Genomic DNA, 15,849 nt, shown 5'->3' with positions numbered 1-15,849 from the left:
GAGTGACGCGACTCCCGTCATGTCTGCGTGCTTCTCTCAGTCCACGCACAAGAAGAGTGACTGTGCTCTGCGGGCCGCACTCACGCGCCGATGAGAGGGCTGAGGGGAGCAGCAACACGCAGATGACCCCATGAAATATAAACGATGTGCGGACACACATGGAGGGTCGGACGGTTGAAAGACACGTAATTATTTAATTTTCTTTTTGGGCAAAATAAAAAAACAGTTTGGCGTGGCCACACGGTAATCAGCTGCATTTTGTGTGTGTGTGGTTTTTCTTTTTCTTTTTCTTTTTTTTTTGGGTGGAACAGTAATAAAGGACGACTTTTTTTTTCTTTTTATATAATTATTGTGTGCGAGGGAGGCTAATATATGATGAAAGGGAATTGTTATTTGTAATTATTTTAAATAAATCTTCTATGAATTGCCGCTGCTTTGTCCGCAGTGCTGTATCATGAGCTTGAGCAGTCTTTTTTTCTTTATTTCTGCCATGCACCTCTGCTGTACATTTTTGTGTGCGTCCCTTGACATACTCTGCTCCTCTCATCTTTGTTTACTTCTTTGACTCGTGCTTCTGCAGGCACACACAACCACATGCACGCACAAGATGCAGTGGATTTGGATGCTTCTTCTGTAGCGTGTGCTGGCGGTTGCTGGCGGCTCCCGCCTCCTTCTGTGGGCATGAAGGGAAGTAGGAGAGAGGGAGCGCGCACCGCGAGTCACTTTTCATGCAGGTGTGATGTACCACATATGACCGCTTTAGTCGGGCACCAAATCCCATTGGGGACGGAATGGCTGGAAATGTTGTTGCCGCGTCATGGATGGATGAGGAATCGCTTCCGCGTGTGGCTCTTTGGGTGATTACTGGCACCGTGTGCGTTGTGTTTGTTGTGTGGAGGGCCGAATCCTCTCACCCTGGGACTGGCAGCACTGCGATGGTGTGTGTGTGTGTGATGGCTGGTGTGGAGTTGCCGGCCAGGGCGAGGGCCTTGGCGGTACTTTTCCCGCCTGTCTTCTGTTTCTTTTGTGTGTTTGTGCTGCCTTTTGCTTTTTTCCCTTGTCATCCTTTTTTCCTGTGTTCCTGCGTGGAGTAGCCGCATGCTCACGGGCCATGTTGATTGCGAGTGCCTCTTGACGGCATCCATTCATCTCCCTCCGCCTGTCTGTCTGTCATTCCCTTTTGGGTGCGGTGTGTTACACCGCGTGAGGGCTGGCCCGCGCACACCGACGGCCCTCCGTGACGCCCGCGATGGCCGGTGCGGAGTGGCAGTGCTCGCTGTCTCACCTCTTTACTTGGCTTGTTTTTCCCTTTCCCTCAACCTCTTGAACACAGACACGTTAGGAAAGCAAGCAAACAAGCGCTAATCGCCAGTGTGAAATTTGAAGGCTCTGAAAGGACCAACAGCACACACATCGCCCACACACACCTACTTAAATGTTCTCACGTGTTGCTGCTGTGAAGGCACCCCGCACACACAACCGTCGCCGCGTGACCGGATCCAGCGGAAGGAGGAGGGAAGGAAGAGAAAGTGAGCCGCAGAGACCCAACATGTTCCGGCATGTGTCTACTTTCGCGGTGCTGCTCCTCGTTGTGATGATGTGGTGCTGCACCTGTGGAGCTGCGGCCGCTGATGGAAGTAGTGGGGCAGGGGACGCACAGCTGCCGCAAGAGGTTGATCTTTTTCTGCCGCAGAAGACGCAGGTGGTAATAAAAAGTGGTGGTGCAACTGAAATGAAGGATTCATTTGGCTCACCCTCTTTTGCCCTTGCTGGTGAAGTGATGGTTGCCTTTGCGGAAGGTCATAAGGACTATAATGGTCCCCAGCATACATCCGATCTATATACTTCTGAAATTGTTGCAGGGTACATCAACGCGACGGAGCCGTGGTCGTCCATTGTCGCTGATATCAGTTCCGACGACTGGAGGGCATATACCGTTTTTACCAAAGAAAGTTCAAAGGATCGTTTCGGCGTTGCGCTTCTACCCACGGCAGTTTCGACGGGCAGTGATGTGTTTCTACTTGTGGGAAGTTACTATCTTATTCGTGATGCTACTGGGAGGCGTTGGATTGACGATGGCTGGGATATTCATTTGCTCGTGGATAAGGCCACGCAGTCCACGGACGCCAAGCAGGGTGAACTGATCGAGTGGGGCGCACCCACGTCGCTTTTGGCTTCGATCACTTAAAGTACTCGGCAAAGGGACTTAATGAGATTTGTGGGTGGTGGCGGCTCAGGCATTGTGACGGAAGAAGGCTGGCTTGTGTTTCCAATGATGGCGACGAGGAAAAATGATCGTGGCATTGAATCCATGCTTTTTTACTCGAAGGACAAGGGCGTTAACTGGGATGTCTCAAGGGGCATTCCTGCTGCGGACTGCGTTGACCCCCGCATCACCGAATGGGAGAATAGAGAACTTCTCATGCTTGCCTATTGTGTTGATGGCCAGAAAGTGTTCCGGTCGCGTGACATGGGAGATGCGTGGACCAAAGCTTCTGATTTACTCCCACGCGTGTGGATTACCACACAAGCAATTCCTCGGGGCGAGGGTTGGCGTGTGGGAGCCCTCATCACCGTGGAATTATACGGAAGGAAGGTCTTGCTGTATACTCAGAAAGTGGGCTATTCCCCGGGGGAGAGAAATGACAAGGCGCTTTACCTTTGGGTCGCGGATAGCAACCACACGGTCTATTTTGGACCGCTCTCTGTGGAGACTGGTGCGAAGCGAGCGTTTGCCAACACCCTGCTGTACTCCGGTGATGCGTTGTACCTTTTGCAGGGGATGGGTAATGGGAAGATGGATGGCGTTTTTCTTTTTCGAATTATTGAGGAGCTGAGAAAAATCAAGTCCATTGTGAGGAATTGGATGGAAGTGGACGCCTTTTTCTCCGGGTTGTCTACACCCACGAATGGTCTTGTGGGGGTTTTGTCCGATTCATCCGATGCCGACAAGTGGAACGACATGTACCGCTGCGTGGATGCAACCGTATTGGGCGCAATAAGGATTGAGGATGGCTTTAAGTTCACAGGGCATGGGGCCGGGGGAATATGGCCCGTGAACAGCCGGGGAGATAATAAACAGCACACCTTTGTGGATTTCACCTTCACCCTTGTGGCGACGGTGGTCATCGAAAAGATGCCTCCGGGCGGCAGCAGCGTTCCTCTGCTGGGTGCGATGCTGGAGGATGGAATGGGCACGAACTTCCTTGGGCTGGCTTGCGCTGAGAACAGGATGTGGGAAAAGTGTTTGATGGGCAAACGGGGCAGGGCGACTTTTGGGTGCCGAAAAAAGAATACCAGGTGGCACTCATGCTAAATGGGAACGAGGGCTGTTTTTACTTGGACGCAGAGCTTCTGGGGACCTCGGATACGATGCGAAGACGTGAAGAACGGGCATAAGATGTTTTGGGCTTTTATTTTGGGGGAGACGAAAGTGGCCGGGACAGCAGCGCATCAGTGAAGAACGTCTTTTTGTACAACCGCATGTTGACTCCCGGTGAACTGAAAATGGTAAAGAAGACTGGCTCTCCCAAGCATGAGAGTTCGTCGTCGGAAGCGAGCGGATCTGACTCCTCTGCGCACGAGTGTGTTTATTTTGTGCCTCTGGTGTCGCTGGGGCTATGGGCCCTTGCGGTTTTTTATGGAGTGTAGCAGAGTATTTTTATTGCGTTCTGTGGGATTGCATGCATTTTGACACGAATGTTCTGGAAGTCTGTGAAGAGAATTTTTGCGAACGGGCTGGCTAATTTAATGTATTCTGACAAGAAGACGAATACTTTTTTTTAACGATTTTTTTTTTTGAATTCCTTTTGAAAACTGCTATTGAACGGATCAATGAACCGATAACGGCAAGACGAATTTGTTTTTATTTGTGTTTTTACCTTTGCAATTTAACTCGCCTTCTTTGATCTTTACTGCGTGGCGGGGACTTCGGGCCGGAAGAAAACGAATAATTCCATGTCTTAATTGATGAAAATATCTCCAAATTGGATGCGTGGCAACGTGTCATGATCGTGGTTATCAAAATATATCTCTTTATTTATGGACCAAAAATTGAGGGGCTTCTGAACTTACTGCCTCTCTATTACCTTTGTCTTTTTCGGGAGCTTGTGAAGAGAATGTTCACTTGGCATGCTGGCTATCTAATTTAACATACATGTATCTTAATAAAGCGAACCCCGTATGTTCTTTTTCTTTTAATGATTATTTGGTTGACCGCGATGCACGGAATCAAGGAACCGATAAGAACTAGACGAGCTTAATTACTTTATTTTTATTTTTGCAGCCAAAACTGATTTCTGCATTTTTATTTAAAGAAATGGCGATGGCTCCTTGCACAGCAACGGAATGGAGCTTCAGTGGTAGTCGTATGCTGGATTTGGTACGCCAACAAGGCAATATACAGGCGCAACTCGCTTACATGGATGAGCACAGGCCGTTGGAAGTGGTGGTAACCTTTGCTCCAACAATGGCAGTCCGACGCTGGATTTCATGGGACATCGCCAAGCACTGGGGGGATCCAACCCTTATGGGGCACTTTGCGAACCTCCGGGCGCCTCAATTACCAATTTTCGAGACCCAATTGCTCCCGCAGTTTGTCGCGGACGTTCAGAATCGCAATGCGCAGCTTTATTTGCAGGTGGAAGGGGCGTATAATTACCTGCTGGCTTGTGAATCCCACATTGCGGTGGCTGGCGGCCTTTTTGCGGGTCGCGGGGACGCCGTGTCAACGGGAAGTGTCCACCTCTCGGAGAGGGCCGCCAGATGAACCCCCACTCACGCATGCACGAAGATGGCGTCAATGCACAGCCGCATCAACCGCATCATTTGATGGCTGAGGGCGTGCCAGAATCCACGTTTCCCTAACGCAATCTCACGGGAGGGAGAGACGGCGGGTCAACACCCGAAATTCTCAGGGCAATTTCGGGAGACCGCATATCTCTCACACCGTGACTTTGCCTTTTCGCACCTTCCCCTTGGAACGAGATTTTGCTTCAGAGGATCAGTTACTACATCTTATTGCATTGGACGCCACCACGTTGGCCACGCGTATACGGAATGAGGACATCTCCGGAGTCGTCGACAGTCTCAAGAGCGCATAAAGTTATAATTTGCACCAAGTGGACGCTCAGGCTCAACTTGCCTCTGACATTTTTGTACCGTGCGAGCGCGCACAGGAAGCAGAGCGGGATCCCACCGAGCAGTTTATGAAATTGGGCAGGAACATATCGCAGGCATTCCGGTTGAAACTCATTTTGGCATCCGAACCCAGCATGCCGCTCTCCAGACTGAGCGCCCGCCTACGCAAAACAGCGATCGTTGCGAAGTCAATTTTTTCACATTTATGTACACGACGCATCTACGTGCAACGTGCGCAGCGCAGCCAGATGGAATTACTTGCCGCGCAGATGGCCATCAAAAAACGGCAGAGGAGCTGCTTGCCGCCCATGAAGGCGAACGAAGGCAGCCTCCATCCATTCCACCACTTCCCACCAATCCTCACAGGAGTCGCACAGGACCGCCGACGCTCCATCCGATCTTTCAAATTGCCCGACGCAATCGTCGAGAAGAGCAATGGAGCTTATCCGCCAACGACGCTCGACTGTGGTACGACGAATTACCGACATCCCCGCTTTGGGCCAGTCATATAAGGAAAGCGAACAAGGTGGCTTGAGAGATGTGCGCGCCGTCAACGTGGGAACAGAGAATGTCCCTAGCAGGGCAATTCACAACCTTTTGCCGCACGCACGAACAGCCGATGAACGCGGAGAGCCGCGCGGTCTTTTTGATGGCAATATTAGATGTTGCGCCATTGACCCGACGGCAGTGCGGCAGGATGCTGCGGTCCATGTTGGAAATGTGTCGGACCCCGCTGGACATTATGATTCTGGGGTTACAAAAAATTGCGGCGCGATCGGAGACGAAGCAAGCGCGCCCCTTGACAGAGGAAGGGATGAATCAATTTATCCGCAGCCGGACCGATTGGAAGGAATGTGTTGTCTTACGACTCGCGTGGATGGCAGCGAGTCGTTTGTTTGAGATTGCGGCTCTCACCCCCAACAATTCCACGCTGGAGCCGGACGGGACCGTAATTTTGGATTGGTCCGTGGCGCCGGAGACGGCGAGGGCGGATCCCCACCGCGCCTCGCGGTTCGTGAGGATACGAGGGCAGGACGCCTTCGACATTATAAAGCTATGCAGGACACTTCAAGAAAACAAATGCTCACGAATCTTACGACCGCCCAAGTCGAACGAGCTTTGGCTCCTTGGAATGCCACGGCGCATTCCATAAAACGCGAAGCGTTGAGGCACGCTGCTCAAATTGTGGAGGCGTACAATTTGGATCCACACGTGATCTCGCAGTTGGCGATGCACGTCAATCCGTTCGACCTTCCCCAGAACACTGTTCGATACTTGGGGAAGTACACCACACTGCTGACCCAGGTGTCGTCGCTGGTCGCATTGATGTGAAGGGAGACATTGCGGAAGGGCAGGAACTCTGGATGAGAGCGGAGGAGCGTTTTTCCATGATTTTATCACAATCATGCCGCTACAATAACGAGACGCGCGACAAGGACGCGTCTGGCCACTCCACAAGATGAACACGCTGTCCCGCTACAGCAGGTCAACGTGCCCGTATTGAATCTAGAGTGGATTAAAAGTCGGTTGAACCGGCCATCTTGGAGAGGCTCATGCAAGTTTGGGGACTCGTCGGGCGGTCCCCTTTCCCTCCGTCTTCCTCCGGCAAAGCGCGCGAAGGCTCACGGAGGATTCCAGTCGCTGTCACGCGATCATTGAGGGAAGCGGGAATTATCGAGGACGCTTCGTCCACAATAACAAGCGGATGGATAATGCTTTTCTCTGTTGTGGAGGAGAATACCACCGGCTTACAACGACGACGGATCGCGTGGCCACGCGACAGGAACAGAGACGACCCTTACGAGGCTCATGCTCCTCTTTTGCACATTTCCCATTATTTGCCACCTGTGATGGCTGAGGCCGCTTCCTGCCTGGACTTAAAGGCATCCTTTTTTCAAGTCTCTTTACCGTGGGAGACTCGGCATCTCTTTCGATGCCGCGTGGAGGACGGCACGCTGGTGGAGCTGACACGGCTCCCAATGGGATGCAAGGCCGGCCCAGAAATTCTCCAGATTATTATTACTTCGGCAATTGCGCTGGTGACGACGGTGGCTCACCGCCTCTGGGCTGCACCTCCATTGGTGCGTATCGACGTATGGATCGATAATATACGCATTGCAGGGTCGAAAAGCGACGCGACATTGTGGGAAGCCCAATTGCTTCGTAATGCGGACGGCCGTCACGCATTCTTGGGGGAGGACCGCGAATCGGGCGCCACGCAGTACACCTTTCTGGGGGTGCAATTTGATCACACTCACCAGGCAGTATCTCTGAGTGACGAGTTTGTCCGCTCTGTATGCGCCGTGCCGGCGCTCAATTCTTCAACCAACGCGGAAATGAAGGTTACGGTGTCCCACTTTTTGTACGCGGCTGCCATTTTGTGCACGCGTTTATGTGACTACTACTTTTTTATCAAGGCAGCGCGACGACGATTGTCCGCACTTAAACGCGGATTGTGCTGGAGACATCCCCGGCGAACCTTCCGCCGTCAGCGGTTGTTTTGGGCGAGAGATTACGACACATCATCGAGAATAATCGTAAGCGAATCATCAAGCCCACGGAAAAGGCATCGGCCGCCATCATCACGGACGCGTTGCTCCATGGATAAGGGGCCGTTTTCATTTTAGATTCCGGCGACGTTAAAATTGACGGAGGGAAATGGAAGAGAAAGCGTTTCCTTATTATGCAGGCCGAGGCGTGTGCGGCGCGCTTAGCCTTATCGGCCTTTTCCGCCATCTTGCCATCCACCATGGACGTTTGGGTGGACAATACTTCGCTGCAAGGAGCGGCGAATAAAGGCAGCCCCAAATCACACGCCCTGATGTGGGAGCTGCGACGGATATATGAGTTTGTTGACTCTCGCGGAATACAGGCATCCTCTGCTTACGTGCGGTCTGCAGAAAACCCCGCAGACGGCATATCACGCGGTCGTGTGTTTACGCTTCAGGACTTGGCGAAGGGGTGGAACTTGCGAAGGGGAGCGGCGGGGTCTTGTGGCTGGAGGCCCCCAAAGTCTGCCAACTCGTAATATATATGTGTATCCTATCCGAATAGAACGAGCGGCCACGATTGTTGCTATCGGATGATGTATATATTTGTGCACTTAATTGGAGTTAAACATTGAGGATATGGTGAATCCATTCTTATTCCATTTATTCCCTCTTTATTTCTATCTTGTTTGTTTTCTACTATTGATAAATTCAGGATTTGGCCAGCGGCCCAGGTGAGTATATCCCTGTTTGCGTGTGTGAGCGAGAAAGCGGCGGTGGAAAAGAGGGCCTTGTGTGAACTACCCACGATGAGTGAGTTGGGTGAAATTCTTAACACAGCCCAGATTTCAAAACATTATAAAGTTATTCAGTTTCTGTTGTCACATGCGAATGTGGAGTACACTCTGACGCAGCTGGATTTTTTGATTCCACGGGGAGCCTCACTGCAACGCTTTCCGGAGGCGTGGCGAGAGTACATGGAGGCCGGACGCTGCGGCAATCAGTGTATTGAAGTGTTCCACCGCATCGTCGATGTCCCGGATGTCGGTGTGACGGATGACAGAGCGGTGAGGAATGTGCGGTCTAAAAAGGAGCTTGTTCTTGTCTGCCGACGACCAGAGTTGCATCGTCTTGAGGAGCTTGAAAGGTTGCTGCTGTCTCCTGCCAATGTCCCAGATAGAGAAGGATGCGTAGCTCTTCACACTAATCAAGTAATCTTACAGGAGAAGCTTCTAAAGGAGTCCCAACAACGGGGTCTGCTTTATTACCTTCCAGATCACTACATGAAAGCTTACGAGTGCCGATTAGTTAAAGGGCTTCGAAGCCCCTTTAAAAGGGGCGAATCGCTGAACGTGTTTCTTTGCGATGATGAGGCTGATGCTGTTCTGGGCGCGGATGGCACAGCAGGGCAGTTGGAACTTCCCGTTGGTGTGGTGGCTCAGTCAATGTTGTACACACGTCGTGGGGTGCCGGTGCGAGGTAAAAACAGCATTCCTACTTGCCTCCATGTGGGCGAGCGCGTCTTGGTGATATTCGACCGGGTTTTGTCTCCGAGTCATGACTCTTCCATGTCTTTTGAGGCCCCGGCTTTGAGAGTCTCACTAGGTAAACCCAGGAAAAACTTGGACGGTGCTCTGCCTGTTGACGTGCGTGTGAAAGCGTCCAGGAGAACAGGTGGGAATCAAAGGAGTTTCATGGACGTACGGGCCCAGGCCAAGGGAAACGTGGCAGTCTCCGTATTTGTGGATGAAATGGAAACGATTGTTCCCGTGGAAGTCATTGACGAGGTTACGTCAATGCCGGGTGTGATGATTGGGAGAGAAGCGCTACCTGCGCTCCCGGTACCTGATGGCATTTGTATTCATGACCCTGCATTGTGGGGTGGCAGGATCGCGGGGCAGGGCGGGGAAGGCGAGGAGTTTAGGGGAGAAGGGAGAAAATTGGCGGGGACGGTGCTCGCGTGGTGGTTGAATCCCTCCCCTGCGGTTCTTAAGGTACGCGATCTTACGATTCCTGATAGCGAGACGATGAGTGCCGCCTCACGAGCCGTGTGGATTCCACACCAAAAGGACGAGGCTGCATTGAGGGTTGTAAGGAAAACGCTACAGGAGCAGCATGCCGCGGAGGTGGCAAGAAGGATTCGTCGCAAACGGAACCGAAACCGTGAATTACGGAATTGCCACATGGTTCACTTTGGATTCGACGCCTCTGTGCCCTTTGGCGGGGAGATGCAGGACCGCTAAGCATCCGATTAGAGTGTTTGTTTGTCTGTCGTTGAAGCGTACTCGTTAAATAGGGAGGAAGAGCCCGTTCGTGCATTCACCCGTCATTTTTTGTTTTTGTTGTTGTTGTTGTTGTTTTGTGTATGTGCTCTCCCCGTTCTCGTTTTGTGCATGTGTGGTTCTTGAATGGAGCACAGTAATCTTTTTTGTTGTTGTTGTTTTAAGGTACAGAAGTAAACGGGGTGAGACGGCGACTGATAGCGTCACAGGGTGAAAGGGCAGTACTCTCTGTGGAATGCAATGCCGCGGGGGGAACAGCACCGGGAGCGGAGGGCTGAAGGGGTCTTTCCTACCACTCGGAGCCTATCGCCGTGTTCCTCGTGAAGCCACAAGTCTTTGGAAGACTACGATGGACACTGCTAAGGAGCAAGTTGCTGTTGTCTGGGAAACTGTTTCGTCATGGGAAGGAAGTGAAGTGACGAGCAGTGACTCATGTGCTTCAGGCATTAATGATCCTTCTCTAGAAGACGTGGGCTTGTGGGAAGAACATCTCCAAATCCGCATGGAACTTATACGGCGGTTGAACCCTTTCCGTCAAGGTCCCCCTGTCGGTGGCGCGGCGCATATGACGGCTTCAGCGGAGCGAAACGGAATGACGGGTACAAAATTGGGAAGTATTCGGACTCAACGGGCATGTGGCTCCGTTACTTATGGAGAATGCGTTGGGGAGGACATACTATTCCCCAATCACGAGAATCTGTGCACCGCGCCCAAGACGCCGCAAACGTATCAGAAGGTGAGAAGGAATCCTTGTGAATGCACATGCAGGGTGAGGCGTCTTGCACCTGCGGAGTGGTCAGAGTTACTGCGGTTGGGGAGTGAGGACGTGGTCGAACTGTAATGTTCTCGACTCTCTCTTTTCTTCTTTTCCTCACTTTGTTGCCTTATTGGTGTATGCCTTTTGTTTGTTTGTTTATTTCCTGGCGTTGACGTTGATGCATCTATTTATTTCTTGTGCTTGAGGTGCAGTGGTGTGAAAAAGTTGTTGTTTTATATATTTGGTTTATTTACTTTCTCTTTTTTATCTCTTGCACGCGCGTTTCTCCGATCTAAAAAAAAAACGAATGGCAGTACATTTGTAGATTTCTGTTCTCATAAAAGGACGAGGGGCCCTCCTCTCCTTTTTTTTTTTGTTGCTGTCCTCTCCCTTTTGTCGCACGACTAGTGGCAGCACCGCGGCGGACTGGCTGAGTTCCCTTGCGACTGCCACCCTTTTTTACTTTGAGTTGGCGTTTAGACGATGAAAGGCTCACTTTCCTCGTACGAGAAGGATCTTCCGAGCGATCTTCTTGAGCTGATTGATCACACAACACGAGGGGTGCAGCGTCTGTACGAAACGACGCGGCGCAGGGAAACTTTGGGTGAGTCGAGAGAGCGGAAGGCGTTTGTAGATGATGGACGCGCAAGCGCATGTGGTGTGCAACACACAGAGGAATTGGCAGGGACGGCACGAGCAGGCGGTGGCGTAGCCGTTCCGCCTGTCATGGGAAAAAAGAGGACAGCCGGATTATCATCATCCTTGTTGCCACGCACAACGACAGCAGCGGTACACGAGGACAGGCCGCCACATTACTGTTATCAAAGTGAAAACGGGAGGCCGCTTCAAAAACACCGCCGTGAACCGAATAATAAAGACACGAGTGCGGAGAGCAGCGGGACAAACGGGGCGCGGCGGTGGCCGTGGAGTCGTGTGCAGACGTTATCGATGGGCGTTGCTGCGGATGGGCGTTCTGGCACCTCCACAACTAATACGACGCTGTCATCGGATGCCCCATCTCGTACGCTTTTAGCCCATTCGACGCAAGGAGCAGCAAGAAGCGGCCAAAACGTCTCGGTAAAAGGCACCGTGAACACTTCTACCACCGGTACGGAGGATAATAATGCCTCTCAGATTGGCCAACGGTGGAAAGACACATTTAGGTCTCTTCTCTCCGGTGCGGCGGCAAATAATACGAATACCCCAACACCAGCGGCCACTGAGGCTTCTGCCGCACCATACGAAAACACGCACACGGAGCAAAGAGGGCCGGTGACGAATCTCCCGCATGAAACCTCGCTGTCACTGGAGGCCACAGAGACAAGAAGACAGCATGACGCTCATGCATTCATATCGACACAAACGAGCGCGGCTTTGGAACGTTTGCGGCGCCAGTTGGCGGAACAGGAAGCATCCCACCGTGAGGAACTTTCGCGTATCCGCATGGAGCACAATCGGGAACTTTCCCAGCTTCGTCACGAGGCCTTGGAGACGCGGCAGAAATCTGAAGAGGAGGTCACAACGCAACTTCAGGCATCCTTTAACGTGAAGCAGAAGTTGCTTCAGGTCGCAGTTGAGGAAGAGCGGTTGCGGGCGGATGAAGCGCGAAAGACAGTGGAAGAAAGGGAGAAGGCTATTGAGAAACTAAAAGTAGAGTTGGAGGCTGCCACTTCCCAGCGCCAATCTTTGCAGGGCGATGTGGACGCAAAGAAGAGGCAATTGGCAGATCTACGTGAGTCTTTGAAGGGTACACGAAAGCGGCTGGCCGAGCTGGAAGAAGAATTGGCGAAGCGCAAAGGAGATCTGGTGGAGAGCAGGCAGCGTGAGAAAATGATGACGATGCGTGAGAAGGATGCGTTGGATTTGGTGAGCCGTTTGGAATTACAGCTGCGGGAGCAGGACCAGCGCTCACGGGAGGAACTTCGCCGGCTGGAAGCGGAGTTCCATCTAACCACTAAGAGCTATCAGGATCTGATTGGTGAGGCAACCGAAAAATTAACTGCACTGGAGAAGGTGGAGCGAAAGTACCATGCGCTGAAGGAACAGCGCCGGCAGCAGAAGGAACAACAGGAGGAATTGGCATTAAAGTTGACTTCCGTGCAGGAGGATAAAAAACACTTGACCGAGCGTCTGGAATTCCTGCAGCAGGAGCTGGAACAACTCCGCCTTCAGATTGCACGGAAGGAACACGAAATGCGTGAGGAACGTGCAGGGCATCAAAAAATTGTGGAGGGCATCACACAACAACTGCAAGAGGAAGAGCACAAATATTGTCGTGAAGTCGAAGCGCTGCAACAGGCCTTACGTCATGCAGAGGACCGCACGGTGCGTCTGGAACGCGAGGTGGAGGGTTTAAGTGAACAGCTGAAAGAGGAGCAGGCGCACAGCAAGCAACTGCTGTTGAAAATGGAGCAAAGCGCGCTGCGGCACCAGGAGGACCTTTCCAGTACACGTCGTGCGGCATCTGCACACCAGCAGCAGACGGAAAGTGTGCTGTCCAGCTTGAGACGGCAGCTGCGTGAGAAGGACGCGAAGTTAGAGGCGCTTGCCACGACGGCATCGGAGCCTATTCAGCGGCTACGCAATCAACTTGAAGACGAGCGCAGCAAGCGAGCCCACCTTGAGGAGCAATTTAATCGGTACAAACAAAGGGCGAAGGTGGCGAAGGAAGCCGCACTACGCGAGATTCGGCGGGAGCAGCAGCGCGCGCCCTTTGCCCCGCGTTCTCTGAGTCGAACATCTGCTCCGCCGCCCTCCACATCTCCTTCATACGATGGAGGAAAGGGCTTTCTTGGGGCTGAGCCTTATACTGTACAGGTTTCTGAAACAACAACACCAAAAGATCAACGTGTGCCAAAGGCAGTTTTGCCGCTCCCCCCACACTCATACGAGCGCTTAAGGGAAAGGAGTGCCACGACACCACAAAGCTCCAAAATGGCTCAAACAGGATGGGACTCTGTAGGATCTATTTCTAATATCTCTCGAAGCTCACCCTTGTGTAGTAGCCGAGGTGAGGTGATTGAGACCGTAGATCCCCCGTCGGGAGACACTGGCAATCGCTGGGATGCCACGCAAACAACGCTTCCTACTTCATCTCAGCCACCTCAGCTAGATAATATAGACGAAAGGGTTCTGCAGCACGAACAAATTCTTCGCGATTTTCATCAATCTGCGGCGGAGGTGTTTCGGAAAATCACATGCAACCGCGACGAATTCCTCGAAAAATGTACCTCCGTAGTGCGTTCTGTATCGCACCGTGGTGGCGATGGTGAGCGCTTTGTTTCCAGTACAACCCATCAGGGCTTGTTGAGTTGATAAATAGCCGTTATTTGTAAAAATGAGGTGGTGGTGGGAAGTTTCCCTGCGGGGAAGGGGGGGGGGGTGCATATGTGCATACGAGGGTGCATACATAAGATGATGGCTGAGAGTATTTATGTTTGATAAGCTCTCATTGAGCTTCATTATTTTTAAGCAGTATTGGATAATTTCATAATGAAGGAAACTACATGACCTCTCATTGAAGGTAGTTGTCTTTTTTTGTTGTCGTTGTTGTTGTTGTTCTTGTATCAGTCATATATATATATATACTTATTTATTTATTTTTCATGCTAAACGAGAGTAAGGGCAAAAGGGGAAGGAGGAGGAGGAGGAGGAGGAGGAGAGAACTGAACAATTCTCTCTTTTCTTTTTGTATTTTGTGTGTGTGTGTGTCGGCAGCGAATTTTCTCACCCCATAGACAAAACTAAGGTTTAGCGTGCAATTGGAGCAGCGTGTTGTACAATGTATGCATGGCCTATGATCTGCCGCATTGGGGGCTTGTCAGGGAGTGCGTGTGTGGGCATGTGGGTGTTCAAGGGACGCCATTGCGAGCATCATGCCCGTGTTTTTTCAGTTCTCCTTTTCAAATGTTTTTTTCTTTCTGTTTTGGTGAGAGGAGTGTAAAGTGTTGAGGTGACGTTTCTGTGCATTTGGCGAGGGGAAGCGGCTAGCAATAATAAAGGGCAACGCCCACGAAGAAGGAGGAGGAGGAGGCATTCGGACGACGCATGTTTGGTGGGTCGAAAGGGCGCAAGGGTGGAAAGCACGTGAGGTCCGCGAAGAAAGAGACCTCCGCCGCCTCCACGGAGAGGCATCCGAAGAAAGTGCACAGGATTAGCACGGATCCAACGAAAAAGAGCCACAATGGCAGTACCCTGAAAGGACCCGTTGTGTCACATTCGGGTGGGAACGCCAGTCGGGACTTTGCAAACGATCGCCAGCACATCCCATTCAAAAACAAACTGGAGGAGCGGGCTTACAAAAAGGCCAATCGCATCCCACTTTACACCCCTGCTCCAGGAGGGAAAAAAGGCGATAGTGACGCCACGGCCAAACGATCCAGCGGTGCCAGTAGCGCTGCCCAACGCCGTGCCATCATGAAGGCAAAAGGCGATGACGCCGTCTTAGAACACTTTCGCACAAAACTCTCGTCGAGTACGTTTCGCTTGTTAAATGAACAAATTTATAACTCCCCCGTGGCCTTTGCTAGTCAACTCTTGCGTGACCCATCCACGTACGCAGATTACCACAATGGATACCGTCAGCAACTTGAGCAATGGCCATTAAAACCAAGTCAAGTTGTTGTGGATGCACTTTTGGGGGACCGACGTGGTCGTTTTCTTGCAAATAAGGCAAAAAGTATGCCGGGATATATCCCCACAGGCTGGGTTATTGCAGACATGGGGTGTGGTGATGCGCAAATCGCCCAGGCGATGCGACCCAAGGGGTACACTGTTCACTCCTTTGACTTCTGTGCAGTGAATGATTATGTGACGGTAGCCAATGCAACCAATGTGCCTTTGGACAACAATACTGTTGACATTTGCATTTTTTCACTCAGCCTCATGTCAACAGACTACGTAGAATGCCTTTATGAGGCTTTCCGTGTGCTGAAGCCGAAGCGTCTTTTAAAAATCATTGAAGTGCGTTCTCGTGTTCCACATCCAAAACGGTTTTCTGAACTTGTGGAGAGTATTGGTTTCTATTTGGACTATTACGACACCGTGGAGAAATATTTTGTGGCATATGATTTTATTAAGCGCGAAGATCAGGCTGAGGCAAATCGTGGCGTGAAGCACGATCCGCGGGAAGTGTTGGTGGCATCACTTTACAAGAAGCGATGATTGAATCTCATAAATATAA

General features: G+C 51.5%; 3 protein-coding genes and 1 pseudogene across 3 annotated transcripts, besides 12 other annotated features; all 4 read left to right on the top strand.

Annotated features, from left to right (window-relative positions):
* Nucleotides 1-7,946: part of a sequence feature (areas not merged during assembly with more than two copies in the genome that could not be assigned to a particular haplotype) that runs on past the window's edge.
* Nucleotides 273-300: a microsatellite.
* Tc00.1047053507949.190 lies at nt 1,436-3,652 on the top strand (annotated as a pseudogene).
* Nucleotides 3,708-3,943: a mobile genetic element.
* Nucleotides 4,103-4,280: a mobile genetic element.
* Nucleotides 4,283-8,119: a mobile genetic element.
* Nucleotides 7,947-8,362: a sequence feature (areas merged during assembly that could not be assigned to a particular haplotype. This can correspond to areas where the two haplotypes were merged or to regions with more than two copies in the genome that were merged during assembly.).
* Nucleotides 8,120-8,234: a mobile genetic element.
* Nucleotides 8,363-15,849: part of a sequence feature (heterozygous, non-Esmeraldo-like haplotype) that runs on past the window's edge.
* On the top strand, nt 8,438-9,871 carry Tc00.1047053507949.154 (hypothetical protein, conserved; the record flags this gene model as incomplete). The annotated part of the gene is made up of 1 exon (XM_812076.1): nt 8,438-9,871. The coding sequence occupies one exon, from the start codon at nt 8,438-8,440 to the stop codon at nt 9,869-9,871; it is 1,434 nt and encodes a 477-aa protein (XP_817169.1).
* Nucleotides 9,962-9,987: a microsatellite.
* On the top strand, nt 11,151-13,982 carry Tc00.1047053507949.150 (hypothetical protein, conserved; the record flags this gene model as incomplete). The annotated part of the gene is made up of 1 exon (XM_812071.1): nt 11,151-13,982. The coding sequence occupies one exon, from the start codon at nt 11,151-11,153 to the stop codon at nt 13,980-13,982; it is 2,832 nt and encodes a 943-aa protein (XP_817164.1).
* Nucleotides 14,205-14,232: a microsatellite.
* Nucleotides 14,240-14,271: a sequence feature (AT_rich).
* Nucleotides 14,297-14,328: a microsatellite.
* On the top strand, nt 14,715-15,830 carry Tc00.1047053507949.140 (hypothetical protein, conserved; the record flags this gene model as incomplete). Its single annotated transcript, XM_812070.1, has 1 exon — nt 14,715-15,830. The coding sequence occupies one exon, from the start codon at nt 14,715-14,717 to the stop codon at nt 15,828-15,830; it is 1,116 nt and encodes a 371-aa protein (XP_817163.1).

This window comes from Trypanosoma cruzi, genomic scaffold (assembly GCF_000209065.1).
Source record: "Trypanosoma cruzi strain CL Brener 1047053516569 genomic scaffold, whole genome shotgun sequence".
NCBI classification, from domain to species: domain Eukaryota; phylum Euglenozoa; class Kinetoplastea; order Trypanosomatida; family Trypanosomatidae; genus Trypanosoma; species Trypanosoma cruzi.
Note: the sequence above shows the minus strand (reverse complement) of the source record. Positions and strands in the feature narration are given on the sequence as shown.